The following is a 20,578-nucleotide window of genomic DNA, read 5'->3' as shown; positions in this document are numbered from 1 at the left end:
TGCAAATACTTTGTAAATAGTTGCTATGTTGTATTGTTTAGGGAACAATGACAAGAGACAAAGGTCTGTACTGGTTCAATACAAACACATTTTTTCCCCAAACATTTTCAATTCAGGGTTTATCGAGTATCACAGATGTGGAATCCATAGATACAGACTCTCTTAAGAAATATATGTATATACATATGCACATATATGTCTATCTATATTTATATCTCCCTGTGAAATTTTCTGTTATGTACAGCGTTGACCATTCAGTGTGATTATATCAATTTGCATTCCCAACAAGAGTAAGCACTGACTCGATGTTGGCACTCTGTGACCAATGGGTATGAAATGGAATTTAAATTTGGTTTTAATCTCCTTTTTTGTTTTTCCTGTTTGGATGTCCCATCCTTTCATATGGCCATTTATGTCTCCTTGTCTACATTGGCTATATGTACCCGTTTAGCCATTTTTGTTTTGAGCATATCTTTGTAAGAATGTGTTGAAAGCATTTTCTCCCAATGCATGGCCCTTTTTGTTGTTGCTGGTGTGTGTGTGTGTGTATGTTTAAAAACAGGACCTCATTATTTTGATAAGGCTGGTCTTGAATTGATGAGCTCAAGCAATCCTTTGACCTTACCCTCCCAAGTAGCTGAGACTATAGGCACAAGCCATGCCTCGCTTTGTGTTGTTTTTGTGTGTGTGGTTCTGGGATTTGAACTCAGGTGGGGCCTACACCTTGAGCCACTTCACCAGCCCTTTTTGTGAAGGTTTTCTTCAAGGTAGGGTTTCACGAACTATTTGCCCAGGCTGGCTTCAAACTGCAGTCCTCCTGATCTCTTCCTCCTGAGTGGCTAGGATTACAGGCATGAGCCACTGGTGCCCAGCTGTATTACATCTTTTAAGGGATAGTTCTTATTTTTAATGGAGTTGCCTTAATACTTCTTTCATTGTTTATGCCTTTTGTGCCTTATATGTTATTATTTTCATTTCAGATTCATAAAAATAATGTTTGCTGCTTCTTGTCAAAGCTTTGCTTTTCACAGTTATGTCTTTAACTCAGGACTATTCTTCCTGTGATATGAAATAGAATTAGGGATCCATGCCACAGACTAGTTAGTCTCCCACTTTCTTGTAGATCTACAATGTCCCTTTGTCCACATACCATCCATAGACCTGATTCTGTGACCCTCTTTCTTGGGTTCTACTTAAGACCCTGACCTGCACTGGCCTTGACACCCCAACTGCTGCCCAGCTGATGGGCCTCCTAGTCTGTCATGAAAGGCAGGAGGAGCTTGCCCCTGACATGCTGAGTACTGGAGTTGGCCAGCAGCCAACATCAACCTCCAGGTGGGGTATGGGCCCCTGCTTTTGTTTCCATCGGCTCAAGAACTGCTGTAGCGTGGGGCCACCATGTCTAGGACCTGGCCTCTGGGCCTTTGTGTAGGTAGAAAGAAGGCAAGGCATGGAGAAATGCAGCCCAGGCCACCAGAGGGAGGCAGAAGTGATGTCCTCAGAGCTGTGAGGTGGTCAGAAGGCCTGCAATGAGGCCCAGGGTTTCAGGAAGCTCCACCCACTCAGGAGCCCAGAGCGGATGGACCACGCAGGTAGAGCGGATGGACCACGCAAGTGCATCGGCTGAGTCGACTCTGGGCTGCCGCAACCCTCGCACTGACTCACAGCTCACGGAATATCCCAGTTGTGTCACTGCACTTAGGTATGGCTTGGGTTCCAACCCAGGGACTCTGCCGAGGAACCTCTAGGGACAGAGAGACAGAGCTATGAAGAAGTCTCTGTGCAAATCTGTTCTGCAGGAAGAAGTCCCTTGGAATCGTGGTCAGTAAGGCTGTGGCTAAGAAAGGACAACGTTTCACAGAAGGAGATTGTCTCTGCCCCTTGCCTGGACTGATGTCCTGTGGGTGTTGGACATTGACAAGACGAGTTTATCAGTAGATGGGAAATTCCTGTGTGTTTTCAGTAGGGGAGGGGTTAGGCAAAAACCCGGAGAGCCTGAAGTCCAAGAGAGATTTGCAAAGTCTCAGGATACTGTAGTGATTTTACCAAATGAGTCACTTGAATGTACTTACTTTTCTGTCTTTTTACATCATGTATGGAAACTTTCCGAGTCTATTTAAAAAAAAAACTAAGGGCTGGTTAGGGCAGCCAAGGGTCTTCCAGGGCCAACTACTTGGGCTCCCCTGGAGAAAAGTTAAACCCAGTTTTGCAGGTATTAAAGTTCTAAACAGCCATTGCTTGTTTTAGTTTTCTATGCATGAGCTATCACTATAGCATGTTTTGATGCAGGGCAGACGGGACACTAGCTTAATTCTAAGAAATAGGAAGTTAAAATAATGTCCTGGCAGAGATGGGGGTACTAAGAGCATTGGAACCAACTGTATTGTTCCAGGGCCAAACAGCAATGTCTCTTCAAGAGTACCATCTTGCAAGGGGTGCTTTTCAGGTCTTAGCACCTTGTGCTCCAAAACAGTGGAAGGGCTTTGAAACAATACATTGGGTGAAGACACTAAATGTATAACTGCTGTGGGTCTCACACTCACATCCCAGGGGCTTCATGGAATGAAGATGTATTTCAGATACCCTTCATCTCTACGAGTCAGAAATGATGGAGCCACAACTGGCTGTGACTCACCTTGCCTAGCAGGCTGGATATCTCACCCTTTGGAGGCTCAGCCTGATGTATTAGTACTTGAGACCCTGGCCTCTGCCAGGCTCTGCCATGGAGAGGGGCCTGGCCTGGGTGCTGGGAGGTGCTTGCTTTGCTGTTTCCCTATCAGAACTGTGGTTTCCATGGTCTTCAGGAAGCCTCGAGTTCCCCTCACAAACACTGTCAGAACAAGTCCTCTGACTCTTCTTCTGAGGGGGAGCTTCTGCCTAGGAGAGAATGACAAGGTTTGGTCCCCTGTCAAAACAAGGCTACAGCTGATGGTGGCCTGCAAATGAAGCATAGAGCGCTGGCTCTGAATGCCTTTCAGTTGAGAACCAAGAACATTTTGAATAACATTCAAGAATGTTCAGTGTCTCAGAATAAACTGTTTTCTTATTCTCTTCAAGGCAGGGTCATTATTTTGTGTGGCAAAGAATTTGGTGGAATTATATCATGTGAGGACCCCATGGAAGACAGAACTTCAGAGTGATGGACTAGTGCACTTTGCTGAAGAAATCTCTAAGTTGCAGTGTTTGGGTACAGCATGACTTCTCTTATAGCTTATGGAAAGACAAGAAGACAAAAACACATAAAGACTGATGTCATGATCAAAAGGAAGTAGGAATTAAAGACCTGGTGTGTAAGGAATCAAAAATACACTGTGGAAGAATATCAAGTGTGTGTTCTCCAGACAACTGTACTTAGGAGATTAGTATCAATAAAGGAAACCAGGTATCAATCACCCAGCAATGGGAGAAAGACCCTTATCACAGTGTGGAGCACTTCTAAGCTACCCCTCCCAATACAGGCCCACAATGCTAGGGCCTTAAGAACAGAAGAAGTTAATGGGAGGAGCCATGGTCCCCATGGGACCTGGAGGCTCACTTCCCAATGCCATCTTGGATCTCTGTTCCCTAAATCCCCATGTAGCACTCCTCAGTCTCCCCTCAGACAAGGTAAAGATTGGTCCATTGCTCAGGAAAGTACAAATGATAAATCTCAGGCCAAAGGGTGCTAATTCTATAGGTCTACAGATTATAAAAGTGAGGGAATAATGGCTTCCTCTACCTATTGTTCAAAAAATGTCCCAGGAAGTCCAGGAGCCCTGGCAGAGACAGATACTGGGGTAGAGCCTTCACAGAAAGACTACAACAGGTAAAAGCCCAGAGAAATTCTATGGTAGTCTCCACCATAGCAATGCCTAAGGAAGCTATAGGAGTGGGGTCATCTCCAGGAATCTTGGAGTCCTGAAGTGCAGTCCAGGCCTCTGATGGCCACAAGCCTATGAGTTCATTGCATGAAGAACTGAAACAGTGACTTTGGTCAGCAAAGCATTTGAGGCAGGGCTACTCAGCCTTTGTGGGCATAACCCTTGCCTCAGTGTCTTCAAGAATTGGTGAGTGGGGTCAACGAAGATTCCTGCTGTCGCCCTTTATCTGTAGTTAGCCTTCTGACATTTCAGTTGTTCATGCTCAAACCTGGTCTGAAAATATTAAATGGGAAAAAGCCAGAAATAAGCATTTATAAATTTAAAAGAGAATGTTCAAGATAATTCCTGACATAGAGCTTATTTTCAAATCCATGGATTCTAAATGATCAGAAACTAAGGGGTGGGAGAAATACTGTTATATTTGATCATGAAAGATGTGCTACAGTTGAATTTCTCCATCAAAATTCATGTTGGAATTTAATCCTAGGATGAGGTATTACAAAGTGGGACCTGGTAAGACATTTAACCTCGTGGATAGATTAACATTCATGGATTAATGGGTTATCTTGAGAGTGAGTCTGTTGTAAGGGCCAGTTTGGCTCTGGGAGTTCTTGTGTGTGCTCCTTTCATCACGTGATGCCCTGTGCTGATGTGACTCCTGGACCATGGTCTTCATCTCCCCTAACCTCTCAGCTGAATAAACCTTTATTCTTTATACGTTATAAGTTCATTTTTTAACTTTGTCTATTCTTTATACTTTATTTGTTATAAATTACCCAGTCTGTAGTGTTCAGTTTAGCATCAGAAAATGAACTAAGAATATGAGAACAATTACCAGGAAGTTCACCACCTCTTTCTTCCCAATAGTGATCATGTATATGTCTCTTGCTCTGGGAGCAACATGCACCATCCTCTCCACTAAACTCAGAACACAGCTGTTCTCTCCTAACTGCAGGACAACCTCTTCATCTCACACCTCCACCCAGCTATGAGTGGGCTTGTTGCTGGAACCAGAACCAGTTCAAACCCAAGGAGGGTCCCAGAGAGCATAGCCTCAACTCAGAGTACCAAGCTTGTGACATAGGGTGCCCTGATACCAACCAAGTTCATGACATCATCACAAAAAAGAATTCAAGGATGAGCCTAGTTTATGTAAGTTTTATTTAGCAAAACAGAAAAGCAGGAAAACAAAGCATACAAGCAGGACACAAAGTGCATCCCAGGAGGCTGGAGCTTTGGGCACATGAGAAGTGCACTGCGTTAAGCTCGAGTCAGTTTAGTGGTCCACAGCTATTTACCTTTGTGCGAGCTTCTTTGATTGGACCATCTGGCATGTTAACCATTTGCTGTGATAACTCTCCCTTAATTATAACTTCGATGCCCTTGGAACTGATAAGTTTGGGATTCCCAGAGATCAAATCTCCTTAATTGACATAGGTGATTTATGCTTGAGGTATGCCAGGTGCTTTCTTTTAGAAGATGTTTATTTATGGCAGAGAAGTCCATCATTAGATCATTTATTTTCCTTTAACAAGGTCTCCTTTTAGTTAAAAGATGAGTTTTGTCATGTGCTTGAGTTACTCACCCAAGGCAGGTTTATCCAGCTCTCTGGGCAAATCATTAGTGCAAGGTTAAGAGAAGGCCAACTGCTACAGCCTAGTGGGGAGTAACAGACTAAAGTTACTTATTAACACAATGTTTATTCCTACTCCTGGCTCTTTGTTCCCATGCATTAATGCCCCTAATTTAGCCTCCCTCCAGTTTATTCCAGGTCCAGACCTGTGGCCTTGCCTTCCACCCTATTATCATGCAGCTAAAGCAATGAGTTGGGGAGCCAGAAGAATTCCATCTCTGATACCTTCAGAAGTTCCTGAGGACCTCTAAGATGCTCACAAAGAAAATCCAGTCTGGAACCAGCACTGAAGTTGTCAGGCAAGTTCCCTGACACAAGCAAGGTTGTCTTCAAAATCCCAAGAGCCCCTTGCCATGGTGTCTCCCTCTTTGAAGGAGGGTGTGGCTGTTGTTTCCACTCAATGCTGTCTGAACGCTCTTCCTGTGTTGCTCCCACATGCTCTCGAATCTCAGTTTCCATAATTTGTAACATAAAATCATGGCCCAGGCAATCTCTAAGGTACTTCCTAACTCAGAAAATTCTAGGAATGTGCTTCCATGCTATATAGTCACAGTTTTCCAAAGAAACAGAATCAATAGAATATACAGAGATTTGTGTAGAGATTCATTGTGGGAATTGGCTCACACAATTATGGAGTCCAAGAAGTTCCACAATCTCTCATCTTTGAATTAGAGACCTAGGGAAGTTGGTGATATAATTCAGATCGGGTTCAGAGGCCTGAAAAACAGGAGCACCAATTTCTGAGGACAGATAATGGATATCTGAGTTTAAGAAGAGAACTTCCTCTGCCTTTTGTCATTCATTCTACTGATTCCAATGCTAATCTCTTCAGAAACACCCTCATCTGGGCATCATAGAGAATTGGACACATAAGATTAAACATTGCATACATCTTTCCAGGAAAGGGAAGCCATGGGTTTCTATCTATCATTGACAGGAATGCAAACCTTTGAAGTACATTATTTAAGAGCAAGAATTGGCCAAGTCATCCAGATCAATCTAGTTTCTTGACTTCTATCTCTCTAATGACATTTTTTCTTCATCACCAAGTGTACCCCGCCCTCAAAGTAGCAGTTCGCACATCCTGTTTTTCAACCACAATCAGCTATCTTTCTGGTTCATTTACTTAATCTTTCCATCTAAGACCTCCCAATTAATTGATTCCTGGCATTTATCTTTCTCATCAATTCCTCTTTACTTTTCTGATTATTTTTTGGTTTTCATGCACAGTTCCTGGCTTATAACTCCTTTCCCAAGATGAAATAGAAATCCCCCAATCTTCTCATGCCTTTAGCTGGCCATAAAGAACTTCTCTGACCTATTTTGTCTGATAGTAGGTCATTAGACCTTCCTCATTCCAGAATGGTCCTGCCCCTTACCCATAAGGAAAGAATGCTGCAGAGAGGTGAAGAAGAAACTGAAGAGGCAGACCTGGCTGTGTTCACCATCCTATCTATTAGTCATCATGCCTATGCAGTGAAGTCTATAAACACCTGGAAGGCCAGGCCCAGGGAGCTTCTGGATACTTGAACACGTGGAAGTTCCTGGATGATGGCATGCCTGGACAGGGTACAGGAGCTGTGTCCCCTCCTGCAGACCTCAGCCTATGCATCCATTTATCTGTACTCTTTGTAAAATCCTTCATAATAAACCAGCAAATGTTTCCCTGAGTTCTCTGAGCCACTCTGATAAATTAATCAAATCTGAAGTGAGGTCATGGGAACCCTACTTTATACAGCCAGGTGATGAAAAGCTCAGGTAAAGAGACTGTGGGCATCTGAAGTGAAGAGGAGGCAGTCTTGGGACTAAACCCTCAACCTGTGAGATCTACCACTCTCCCCAGGTAGATAGCATCAGAGTTGAGTTGACTTGGAGGACATACAGCTGGGGTCTGCTATGCTTGCTTGATGGTGGGGAGAAGTCCCCACCTCTTCTGAAGCCACAGAAGTTCTCTGTGTTGACTGAGGTGTGAGAGCAGAAGAAAAACAGGCAGTTACTTTTTCCAACATACATTTCCCCTCTATCCACTTTAGGGTCATGGTTTACCTTCATAGCTACAGAGGTTATTTTATCAAGGGTGATTTGGTCTGGCAATTTAAGTAAGAAAAGTTCAAAAAAGTAAAATAAAATTAACTGAAAGTTGGAAACTGTAAAATAATAGACCTTTGAATAGCTTTTTTTTGTTTTAAGCTTACAACGTACAAATGAGCATTCACTTACCAGTCTTTTGTTTTTTGGTTTTTTGGTGCTGGGGATGGAACCCAGGGCCTTGCAAATGGTAGGCAAGTGATCTACCACTGAGCTAGTGTTTTGAGTTATACCCATGCTTTTCCTTTGAAAATGGGTCTGTCAGTGGAATTTGGCATTGCTTTGCTTGCATAGAATACTATTAAGCCTCTTTAAAATGGAGTGAATATCAAATGATATAGAACTGATTTGAGAGTAATTATGTTCTCACAACAACATGTCACCCTGGAATTGACAGGTGTTGCCTCATCTGTTAGCCAGAACAAAAAGAACCCAGGCTCCTGTACTCAAGGAGCAGCTGCAGGTGGAACTCATCTGGTGCTTCAATAAAACTCTCAGGCTCCTCCTCCTCCTCTTGGAAGGCTACTTTACAACCTTCCCTTTCTCCCCGGCCCATTTTCTCAGCTGACGGCTCTGTCCCTGTCTTTGGAAGGACCCTAGAACCTGACAATGTCACGAGAGAATCAACTTGGTGTCTGATGTCTAATTAAGAATTGCAGGCCTTGCAGGAAAGAGAGAACAGGAAAGAATTTCCTGCCCCCAGATTAGAACAGCAAACAGATTAGGTGCAGCTAGTAAAATTGAACTCTGTCATGAGTCCAGGGCAAGGGCAGAACACCTGCTGGAGGGAAGCCCAAAACCCCTGAGGAGCTCAGACAGGAGTGTCCTGGGAGATAGGCAAGAATACAGCCCTTGTCTGTGCTGAGGGTCCTTCTGGGTTTCTGTGTGTGTGAAAACCCAGCAGCTGGCAAGGCAAACCCAAAAAACCATTTAGGAAGTTGTGCCAAACTCTTGGGGATACAGTGATATCTTTTGTAAATAACTATTTCTTAATACCAGGAAGATTTTGAATTAAATATAGAAATGTTTAAGAGACTCAAGTTGAGAGCATTAATATCTTTGAGATAAGAAAATCAATATATATTTGGTAGTTTATGTACTTCTAAGTTTATGTACCTGTTAATTTTAAATGTATAATTAAATGTAGACTTTTGAATTTAGATTAGACTCTTACTAAGTGTATAAACAGCATTAGAACTTAAGAAAATTTAAGATTTACCATAAGTTTAATTTATTGGATTTCCAAAGATTCCTAAAATACTTGGAAAGGTTTGTTAAATAACTTAAGTACTTAAACAAGGGAATGGAATAGATATATAGATGCAGCTTAACATACTTAAAGTTTATTTGATTCTATTTAAAAGTGAAACTAAACATTAATCAAAGTAATTAAAAGGAATTGCTAAATGCTAGGTTTATAAATAGAGTAAGTAAGTTGCTATGTGAAAATTTAAACCTTAAGAAAGAACTAGGGTTTGATAATTTTATCTTTCCTTGTTTTCTTCTGGGGGACAAAGGCCATCAGGCAGGCTGGCACTCCATCCTCACCTGGCTAGCAAGTCTACAGGCCAACCAACTCTGTGCACCATCTTCTCCACCTTCCAGATGGCAGCCATCCTATGGTCTAGCTCTTCCCTGCAAGCTCTGAGACTCTCCTTCCCTGGATATGATATCCCCTTTCATCATTGGCTTCGTGGCTCTATGGGAGGGATGATATTAGCATGTAAACAAGCTCTGGTGTCTGGTGTCGGAAGCCACTCCACAAATCCTCCACCTGTTCTTCCCTTTCCAAGCTCTGAAATTTTCTTATGCATCTTCCATTTACTCCTTAATCTTCTTTGATCTATCCGGCTTTCCCCCAGTTCTACTCAAACTGCTCAAGTGTAGCTCATATCAAGAACTTTCTGTTGTGTCCTGGCTAGTCTTGCAGGTGATGTGCTCCTTTCCCCATGTCTCTGGGAACAACTGGCTCCTTCTCTTCCCTGTCTCTACTGAAATGCCAATTCATCAAAGACGCCGTTTTTGTTTTTGTTTTTTTAATTTCATTCACCATATTAAGTTAGGCAGACCCTCCTTCTCCATCAAAATGTTTTTCTGTTTATCATTAGAGTTTCTCTATCAGTCCAAAATTTGCATGATTATTTGTTTCCTTGTATACTGACTGCTACTATCACCTCAAAACACAGGCTTCTCGAGGGCAGAGATCTGTAGTTTCCTTTATTTATTTAGATCTCTCTCTCTCTCTCTCTCTCTCTCTCTCTATATATATATATATATATATATATATAAAATATTTTTTAATTTTTATTTTTTTGGCAGCACTGGGGTTTGAACTCAGGGCCTCATGCTTGCTAGGCAGGTACTCTACCACATGAGCCACTCCCCCCTGCTCTTGCTGTGTTTTGCGATCACTATTACCATTTCGGACTTCAGAAAACAAGAACCCTGTACAAAACTTCAAAGTTTGCTTATCTTGGATTTCAGGGATGGCAACTGGACTAGAATTAGGGAACTCACATGGTCACTGCCCCAGCAGTGGACACTGGAAAGAAACAGTTTTTAATGCCAAACAAGACCATTGCCCCAAGCCCCCGGTTGGTGGGCTCCACTTAACTGCCGTAGCTTGGAATCCCACCTCTACTGCGGTCTCGGGGAACCACCTCTATTGGGGCAACAGTCCAAAGAGCTTGGGGTTGGGCGGAAACTCTTCCCTGCGCTTGCACCTGGGCTTGGGCAAGATCCTGGACCTCCCCGGGTCGCAAGGCGCCGAGTGTCGTTGGTTTTTGGGTGAATGGATGACACTGGCCCTGGAGCTAGGGCTGTCCGTGTGGAAAGGCTCGCGGATGTGGATTACGTCTAAGCCGGACTGGTTTGCCAGGTTCTGCACCAGCGTGGTCATCTCCTCCATTGACTTGGAGTTAATGTTTCCTGGGTGTGCGGTGCGGTTAAGGTATGGGCGCATTGCGCAAGGTCTCGCATGTTGACTCTTGGGTTCCGTAGTGCAGTCGCTCAGCTTCCGCCCGTTGGACGAGGGCGCATGGTGGCTGAGGCTGAAGACCAGGAACTGCAGCTGCTGCTCGTAGCCACCCAGCCCGTTGTGGAGGACACTGCTCAGGAAAGGCTCGGGGTCCCACGCGCAGTCCTGGCTACAGCGTGGCGGCATAGGAGCCAAACTCTCATTTGTTTTAACTAGGACAATCCATGATGTAGCATGAAGCCCAGTATCTAAACCTTGGTTTCTGTGTCCATGAAAGAGCCAGGGCGTCTGAAGTGTGCAATCACATGGTACCAGTGGGGAGGATTGCCTGTCCTGATCCTCATGGATCAGATCTATGAAAGTCGCAGGGCGATGGGACGTGAACGAGATTGCTCTCTTTATTACTTGGCCTGTTTAAATGTTATTTGCTAACATTAACTGTTTTTTAAAACGATCCTCCAGATTCATGTTTTCCTTCAGATTTCAGCTTGTCTGCTGTAGGGTAAGGTGAACTCTGTGAACACTACAATGGAGTAGAGTAACTAAAAATTAACCTTTCTAGACAGTGTGCTGTAAGTTCAATGTGCTTTTCAATGCCAGGATGTGTGTGGGTTTGAGGCTTTGCAGAAACTGAAGCTGGAGCTTCCCACTTGCAGTTAAGGACAGGAGAATGAACCCTAATGGTTAGACTAAAAGCTATAAAAGATGATAGAACACTATGTAGAATTTTGCACGAAAAAATGTGATATGTGCGTGAGGCATTTCCAGTAGTGAGCATTCCTTTTCAAGGGAAACATAAAGACCTTTTCAGACGTGAAGGGACACCAAGTACACTGTTCTTTACTCACAGATGGATTCATTCACTGAGATTAACAAGAAGGTATTTTCTGTTGAGCTTCCATCAGTTAAGGAAACAAACTGCACTGTTCTTGTGGAGCTTTGCTCTAGCTGCGTGTGGTGACAGAAAGGAAATAATAACCATAGTAAACAAGTAAATTGTCCAATGTGCAGAAAAATGGGGACAGGTTCCAGGATAACAGGATGGTCAGGGTAGGTTCCACAGAGAAGGTTCTTGGGAAACATTTCAATATTACCTGGAACATGAGTTCAGTGTTCCACAACATATAATCTGCTACTAATTGATGTCATTTCACTTTCAAATTTGGTGATAATATTTAACAGGTGTTTTTGGTGAAAATATTGACTAAAAATGAAATTATTTTCTAATACTACCAGGAAACCACGCAAACTCCACAGCAGAAATCTCTCACTTAAATGTTTTTCCATAATCAGTACAACCAATTTCAGCATCTGTATTTATTCAACCAGTTTGGTTGTTTGATTTAAAATATATGAAACTTTTTTATTCAGGTAATCAACAACCATTGTAGAATATCTGGATATTTAAAAAAGTGTGAAGAAAGTATAAATATTTCTAATCCCTCCAAATGGTTTTCAGATAATTTTGTAACCATTGTCACCATACTTGCCTTGGAAATGAGGGGAAGCAATCCTAAGGATTTTATACCATGAATAAATAAAGGCTACACCATAGCTGGGTGGGGCCATTCCCAAAGGCAGTTTCAGAAGCACATTGACCCTCCATCACTGAGAATAACACTGTGATAGGATTTGTATGATTTGGATGCTCTTTGGACATCTACACTCTGGTTAGGCAAATATTTTAGTTGGTTTCATTACTTTGAAGTCATGCCTTCCTTATTGTATTGTCTGCTTTTTCCTAGCACTTGTAGACATAAATCCTACTGGCATCTATGCGTGACTAGAAGGGGATACAGTCTCTATGGTGCCACCAGCAGATGCGGTCTGAAATCCCAGATCGCTCACTACCAGCTTCATTTAGATAACAGATTAGCATATTAAACTATTTTTCCCTTTCATTAAGCCTATTTGACAAGCTGAAGAAAGGTTCTAAGTCCTTGACTTATTATGGGAAGCATGTAAGCCAGTTCATCTCATCTAAATGTACAATAATGTCTATCAGCTGTAATACCATCTTTAAATGAACACAAAACATGCAGCTCTGTACCAATGATTTGGAGACTATTGAGGTGGTTTTGGGACTTGCTGGAGGTCAGTGCTGCAGATGAGAGGCAGATCTTGGCCTTAGGCCCAGGGTGGATTCCGAGATGGGCAGGTTCTGCTACCATGAGAACAGAACTTCTGTTTTATCTAAGCTCAGACTGTTAGACTTGGAGCTTCCTCAAGCCATGACCTAATCATGTAAGGCCATGTGCCCTCCTCCACCAGCAGCAGCTGCAGGACAAGGCCCTGGTGCTCTGGTTCCTGATTTGGGCAGCAGATTTGGGTTACCCAGCCAAGGAGTTGGCCAAATGCCCATGCCTTGGGGAGGAGGTCATACATTTTTTAAAAGCTGTTAAAGGTGGGTATCTAGACCAGCTGTCAAGCTTGTCCATCTTCAGAAGTACTTAGTGTCAAGTAGCAGTGTCCTCCAGAGAGAATATTGGGAGTCACTTCCTGTCAGCTTGTGTAACTGGCTGCTGTGCTGTGGGAAGTACTTTGGAGAGTGGGGCAGATAAGGGATGTGGAATAAAAAAAGACTACTCGTTCACCACCAGGCCCGTCTATGGTTGGAAGGATGTACTTTAGAAGGTGTATGCTGAGAGTGGTGTGTGTGTATGTGTGTGTGCAAGGGAGTGGGAACAGGAAAGTTTCAAGTAGACTAGAACAGCACCCAAAGTGTAGGCTCCCACCACCTACACTGGCATCTCCTGGGAACATGTTAAAATGCAGATGAAGGGTTTGTGGGGGGAAGTAGCTCAGAGGTATATCATGTGCTTAGGTATGCACAAGGCCTTGTGTTTAATCCCTAGCACCAAAAGGGACAGGGTTGAGTGTGTAGCCCACTGGAAGAGTATGTGCAAGACCCTGGGTTCACAAGCACCTAAAATAAAACCAAAACCAAAAAAGCACAATGACTGTCTCCTTCCTGCTTCTCATTTGGAATCTGAGTGGTAAAAGAACTCTGCATGAAAGCACAAACCTTCTGTGGTAGAACTGTAAATCCTCTGTTCTAAGGGAATAGCCCTCAGAACAGCAATGCCAGCTTCTTGGAGCAGCAAGGATTCCATTCAGTGAGGGGGCCAGCATTTCTGGTTAGTGACCTCAACTTTTGTCCAATCCTTAATAAACCCTTGTTTTGTTAGACTCAGGCTGAAATTCCCCCATGATAAAAACAAAGATGCTCCAAGAGGATCAGTTTTGGAATGTAAATTTGTTAACCGCCTCTAGTGAGGAACAGCTGTGATTGGCTGAGCATGTTTGTGGTCCTGAGTATCTAAGGAAATGCATTCCAGGAGTTTGTTGGGAAAACTCTTCTTCAAGTCCCAAACAGTAAGCTCTAAAAGCAGATGCACGCTTAGAGATTAATGGATGAGGATCACACTGTGGGCAAATGAAGCCAGCTCTTCAGTGTGGTCCTGAGGAAGACAAGAGAAGACTGACACAGAAAAGGTCCAAGTGAGGAAAAATGACAAAATGACGAGAGCATTGACATGTGGGGTGACTAGCAGCAATATTGTTTTGAAGGGCTTCATGTGAAGCACGCTAGCTGGAGCTACCCTGGCTTAACCTCGTGCCACCCTTGAATTCTAGACTGAACTCAGGCCACATCCCCAGCCCTGTGATGGTCAACTTGATTGGATTTAGAAATATCTAGAATTGCAGAGCCCACATTCGGATGTCTGTGAGGGTATTTCCAGGATGATTAGATAATGAGGGTTCTGACCTAATGAATAGTTTAATTCATTGACAGATTCAAAATCTAAGTAGAATACTGAGAGGTGGTAGAAACTGTGGAAGATGGGGTCTAATTGGAAGAAGTAGGTCACTGGGAGTGTGCCTTTGAAGGGCATATTTTTCCCTAGTTCTTCTTATCCCCTGCTTTCTGTCCGCCATAAGGCGAGTATCCTTTGCCACATGCTCCGCTGTCATGATGTTCTGCCTCACCATGGGCCCAGTCAATGCAGGCAAGGATTGTGGGCTGAAACCTTTGAAATCATGGGCCACAATGAATCCTTCTTCAGTTGTTTGTCAGGTATTTGGTCAGAGCAATTACAAACCACACACAGAAAATTAGTTACAGAGGAATGAGGTCATTGCTGTGACTACCTGACCATGTGATTCAGAAGCCTTTGGAACTAGTTTTTGGGAAGAATTTGGAAGACTCTGGAGATACTGGTTAGAGAAGCCCTAGAATGTTGTAAGCTTGATGGGCAATTCTGGTGGGAGCTCAGAAGGCCAGAATACTGATAGGAATGTAGACAATAGAGACTGTGCTCATGGTTTCAGATGGGAACAAGGGCTCTACTGGTACACTCGGGCAAAGAACCTGTGTACATTTTGTCCATGCCTTAAGACTTTGTGGAAGGCTGAGTCTAAAGGTGATAGACTAATCTGGTGGAGATTTCAAGGCAGCCCAACATTCAGGCAGTGACATGGTTATAGCCAGGTTTACAATGAGAATCAGGAGCAAAAACAGAGCAGAAAGACATGAAAAATGGGGCCCAGGGGCAGCTGGTGGCAGACCTTAACATTGTTCCCATGATGCTTACTTTGCAGGTACATAAGATAGGGACAAGCACCCCTATGTTTCTTGTGAGCAAACACAGAGAAGCTGAGTCACTGGGTTGATAAGGACAAGCTGGCACTGTCATCCTGCATGGCTCTGAGCAGGTGCTCTTATGTAGATGAATCAGTGTCACACCACAGGACAGCAGCTAGCAGCTCCCAATGTGTTAGAGCTGAAATAACCATATTCACTACTATGAGGGAAAAACCTGATTAAACCATCTGGTCACTATCGCTGTGACAAAATATCTGAGATAATCAACTTTGGGAGGAAAGGTTTATTTTGGCTCATGCGTTCAGAGCAGTCCATGGTTGCTTGAGGCCCTGTTGCTGTGAGCTTGTGGTTAGGCAGTCCATATATCATGGCGGGGAGTGTGTGGTAGAGGAGGCCTGTTTATCTCATGCAGTTGAGCAGAGGAAGGGGCAGGGGTCTATCTCCTTCAAAACACAACTTGTTTCTGCTAGGTCCCACCTCTGGGTTTCACTACCTCCCAATAGTGTCACGGGCTTTTGGGGAACATTCAAGGTCCAATTCTAACAAGTCACCTGCTCTTAATTCCTCAGTAAACTCTCTAGAAGTCACCAGATTTTAGTCAACAGATTTTAGTTGGCGATAGCTAACACCTCTGCGTGTGAGCCATGATGGTAACAGCAGTTCGATCTGATCATCTTTGCCAGGCCTCAGCCTTATTTGTGTATTTATATCCCCAAGCCCTATCCCAGGGAAGGTGGAGACAAGAACTCCTCTTCCTGTCACCATAGGCTTGACTGCCTTATCAATACTCCTGTGAAACTTACTGTTGTTTCTGTGACTAGCACACCCTGGGGCAGGCAAAACAGACCTGGTTCAATAACGTCAATTACACAATCTCATAATAAAATAAAGCCGTATCTAGTGAAAAAGGCCAAAACTAAACTCTTGTTTATAGGGAAGTGTCATGTGACACATGACATTTTAGGCAACAGATGACGTACTCAGACATACTCTTAAGATTATACCATCCAATAATGTGCCGTCTTAACTTGTATACATACGTTGGTCACAGAATGTGTAACTGTCATTAAATGCTAAATACTGGGACATTCTAAAAGCTATTTAAGTTGGATAATTTGTTGAGAACCACAGAAATAACTATATTGAAGGCACAAGAATTGAAACACAGCTAAACTGAAGTTTCTTATTTCAAAAAAAAGTATAGATCATGTTTCTGCAAAATCGAGAATGTTTTCTCTTTTGTCTGACTCCTTGATGGCAGTGTTCTGCTTTATAGACACAGGACCCCTTGTAAATGTTCGTTTGGAAATGTCAGCATTTCATTGGGTACCAGTCAGCTTCCTAGAAACATCACTTCATTGCATTTGGCCATAAGCCATATGTGAAGGGCTTGGTGGCTACATTCCACACTGTAACATAGCATGATGCTCACACAAAATGAACACACACACTTAAATACAAACAAGTGAGCAAAGTGACCCATCTACAGAATGACTAACCTGCACTGTCCTTTGCTATCCAGGCAGGCAGTGGACAACAAGATTTGTTCAGGAAACATCTGGACATGCAGGGAGGCTGATGGCACCAATGTCACCTGGCCAGTTTCAGTGGCCTACACTCCAAACATGAGGGGATCTTGCTTTGGCCTTCTTCTCTCTAGAGCTTCCAGACTATGTGGACTATCAATCTGCCCTCTGCTAGTATACCTGCTACAAAGTTATCCTAGGGTCTGGCTCCTTAATTTAATAATTGCCATTCCTGCCTTACCTTGTGTAGCTAGAGGATCCTCACCAGGCAAGACTGAAAGTAGTTGTCAGCAACTACCATGAGCCTTAAAGAAGTTCCCAAAGCCAAAATGTATACCTGTCTTTTGTCTATTGTTTCTTCTACTCTTTTAAAAAACTCACTATTTAGAGGGACTCCAGCAGAAGGTCAAATACACAGCAGTGAGATCTGACCATCTACAAGAATCACTGTCTTTCCATAGGCAAGGTAGAGAAGAAACATGTGCTGCACTCACCTGAACGTTTACTCACCATGACTGGGTCCCACCCAGTTCGGGAACCAGATACCCAACTTCTAATTGATTATAATCTAAGGCACAAAAAAGGATACGACAAACTCATAGGAAGCAGGAATGAATGGCAGAGGAAGTAAACTTCCAGGAAATGCCTCATTTCTCCTGACTTCCTTCCTAGGCTGGGGTTGGTAGGGCACAGTCCTGGAGTGGAGTCCTGGGTCAGCTTCCCTGCTCATCTGAGCAGCAGCCACATGCCGTGTAAACTGACTTGCAGTCTCTGTCTCCACCTACAAAATGGGGTTGTCAGTAGGAGCCACCTCACAGGGCTGTGATGAGTGAAAAATGACACCATGCCTCTATACCCAGGAGCTGAACAGGCTCTTGAGAGACAGAGCCTGTGTTATGTGAGTATATAGCCATGCCTGGCACATCGTGGTTTATTGAACAATAAATGCTTCCTGACTGAGATAATTAGGACAGCTCTCTGGATATGGCCACTGAGTGTAAGCACTAGTTAAGTAAAATAAAAATACATTTATTTTTGAGACAGGGTGTCACTATGTAGTGACAAGCTGGCCTCAAACTTGAGATCTTCCTGCCTCAGTCTCCTAAGTGTGTGCTTTACAGGTGTGCTCCTAGCTAAAGTTTATTTTTTTCTAACCAAGAATTTCCAAAGAGTAAAGATCAAATTCGACATTCTTGGTTCTCCTGGAACCTTCGCTAGCTAAGGCTCTTTATTTCAAATATTTCAGTATAAAAGTGTGGTGGTAGAAAAAGAAAACACACAAATAATGAACTGCTAAACTCTTCTCTAAAACCAATCCCCTCCGGCTCTGTGTGGTGAGTGTTGCAGATATTCTTCCCCTAACAAGTAAAGTGTACCCAAAGACAAACACTCACAGTCTTGTCATAATACTTTTTTTTATTACAATATCCAAAAAACCAGGTATGCAAGTTTAGGGGATCGCAAGACCCCTTCTTCAATTGTAGGAATGTGCCATCTCAAGACTGTATATTCAAACTATAAAGAAGTTCAAATGTAAAGAAAAAAGAAAATGCAATTTCTTCATAAACATTCTGTGTCTCTTACTACCAGTCACATATTCTTTTGTAAACCCTGAAAAAGTTCCCTGTAAAGCAAATAATATATATATAATATACATATATTATATATATATATATATAGTGTATGTGTATAAAGTATTGGTAGCTCCCCTTCCCCAAAGATCAGCTGTTTCCCTTAATCATCTGTTATTAGTGTCAACAAACGGCTACAGATACGTATTACTTTGAGAATTAAATATATAATTGTGAAATTCAAACAAGCCAAAGGGCGAGAGGAAAAAGCACTATGTGGATGGCACGTGTGGGGTCAATAATTGAAACATCTGTCTTTCTGCGTCACCAGCTCCTCTTCTGCAGACTGACTCATGAAAATCCTCTTTATTGCAAGCGCCGCCTCAAAGGCACTGGACAGCTTCTTCACTGCCATCTCTCCGGTGGTTCCAGTATTGCTCTCTGCAAGCACTGCCTCCCTGCAGGGCCTGGGAGCCACACAGGGGCCCAGGCTGGGCCCAGGACTGCTGGCTGGCCTGCACCTGCTGCATGGTCCACAGGGGAACCCCACGCTGGCATGTGGAGGTTTACTTGCTCACTAAGTGCAGCTTCACGGCCTCTGGCTGCACCCCAAGTCTTTTAGTGAGGGGCTCTGAGAAGATGAATACTATTTCCAATTGAAAAGGAAAAAAGCGAACAGGCTCGCCCCCTCCACCACCCCCTCTCTAAAAGTGTCTAGGAGGTGTGGACAGGGCTGCGAGATGTGGGGTGGTGGATGGGAAAAGAACCGAGCTGAACAGAACGACCAGGCTGTGAAGCCAAGCCAGGGTGGCTGGCTGCAGGCCCTCTGTGGGAGAGCAGGCCTGGAGCTGGTGGGGCTCAGGAGGCCACACGCCATTGTCACTGCAGGGCTCGGACGAGGTAGAGCTTTTCCCCGTGCTCGCTGGTGAAGATGGGTGCCTTCTTGTAGTGTTCCACCAGCTCGTCCATGCTGTGGAATCGCCGCTGCCCAATGCAGTAGACATTGTCCACGAGCTGCACCTTGAAATGCTTGTTCTTCCCTGATGCTTTGAGAGACACCGAGAAGTCGCTGGGCTGGGGAAGAAACAGAAGAGGAGTTACAAACAGAAGGGAGCAGGAAACTGAGGGCAGTGGCTAGGCTCGACTGTCCTGGGCTGCCAGCTGAGGCCTGCCCTATGGGACAGATGACCACCTTGCTAACGCTGGGCTCTGGGTGATTACCTAGAATAGCAGAGTTGTGTTCTGACTCAAAGACAAATGAGGTCTTGCTCCTTGCAGTGTCAGGACTGAATGCATTTTTTTCCTTTAACTCATTAGAGGAAGGATGACAACTATGCTAACCTGGGTGAAGAAACCTGAAATTTTTACTTCCCAACTACTTCTGACAAACTGGACACTAGTCAAAGAAATTTCACTGCTTCTGGCTTTTACTAGAAATCAAGCCTTCAAAAAAATAATTCTAACTTTAAAGGCAGTGGAAAATTGCATTGAAACATAATACATAATCCCAAGAGGGGGTTGCATTATGATCTGAACATAGATTTTATTGAGAAGTGTTTACTTGAGTATATTTTAGGAATATGTCATTTTTTCTTAAAATTGACCTTTCTATTTCATTTACTGAAAAACATGCAGAAAGGATATTCAATGAGGAACTTTCTGTTTAAAAATGGGTATTGGTGGGTGAAGACGTGGCTCAAGTGATAGAGGTGCCTGCCCTGCAAGTGAAAAACCCTGAGTTCCAAACCCCAGTACTGCCAAAAAAAAAAAAAAAAAGGTATTAATTCAATAAATAACATTTATTGAACACAAATAAGCAAGTGAATACATGGTTGCAAGCTGTGGCTAAGTGCAACAGAGACAGAGAAAAAGGACCTAGAGAAGGCAGTTTTAAGTGCATGCATGTGTATGTGTGACTATTATAGCTATATGTATATGTGTGGCTATATGTGTGAAGCATGTGTGTGAGTGTGAGCATGTGTGAGTGTGTATGTACACACACTTGTGAAGTGGAATCGGAAAAGGCCTCTGAAAAAATGGGAACTCAGTCTGAGCTGTGGGCAGCATGAAGTTGGTGCAGGAACCAGTGGTAGAGAAATGAAGGACCTGTCCCTTCTGTGCCACTAAAGCCACTAAACCTGTGACTGAGAGGAAGGTGGAGGGACCCTGGCCTCCCCCAGTGGCCTTAGAATAAAATGCACCTGCTTTCCACGACCCCTGCCTTCGAGTTCAGTCCACAAGATTAAAGCATGTCCTGCCCTCAGACCCCTTTTGCTCCTGTTCATGGGTGTTCTTAGGCTGACCTTGGTCCCCAACT

The 20,578-nt window shown here is 43.5% G+C and overlaps 1 protein-coding gene and 1 pseudogene across 4 annotated transcripts in view; both read right to left on the bottom strand.

The window, feature by feature from the left end:
* Positions 1-10,190: 10,190 nt before the first annotated feature.
* On the bottom strand, positions 10,191-10,761 carry LOC109683292 (large ribosomal subunit protein mL43 pseudogene; annotated as a pseudogene).
* An 8,241-nt stretch (positions 10,762-19,002) lies between these two features.
* Nck2 (NCK adaptor protein 2) overlaps positions 19,003-20,578 on the bottom strand; it is a 132,748-nt gene continuing 131,172 nt past the window's right edge. For all 4 annotated transcript variants that reach the window (XM_020159077.2, XM_074050476.1, XM_074050475.1 and 1 more), the window contains one exon: positions 19,003-19,335. In XM_020159077.2, the coding sequence (XP_020014666.1) occupies positions 19,141-19,335 (195 nt within the window). In that variant the 3' untranslated portion in view covers positions 19,003-19,140. The remainder of the gene's footprint in view (positions 19,336-20,578) is intronic.

The sequence above is a fragment of the Castor canadensis genome, chromosome 12 (genome assembly GCF_047511655.1).
Source record: "Castor canadensis chromosome 12, mCasCan1.hap1v2, whole genome shotgun sequence".
NCBI classification, from domain to species: Eukaryota; Metazoa; Chordata; class Mammalia; order Rodentia; family Castoridae; genus Castor; species Castor canadensis.
This window is presented reverse-complemented; position numbering and strand designations above follow the sequence as displayed.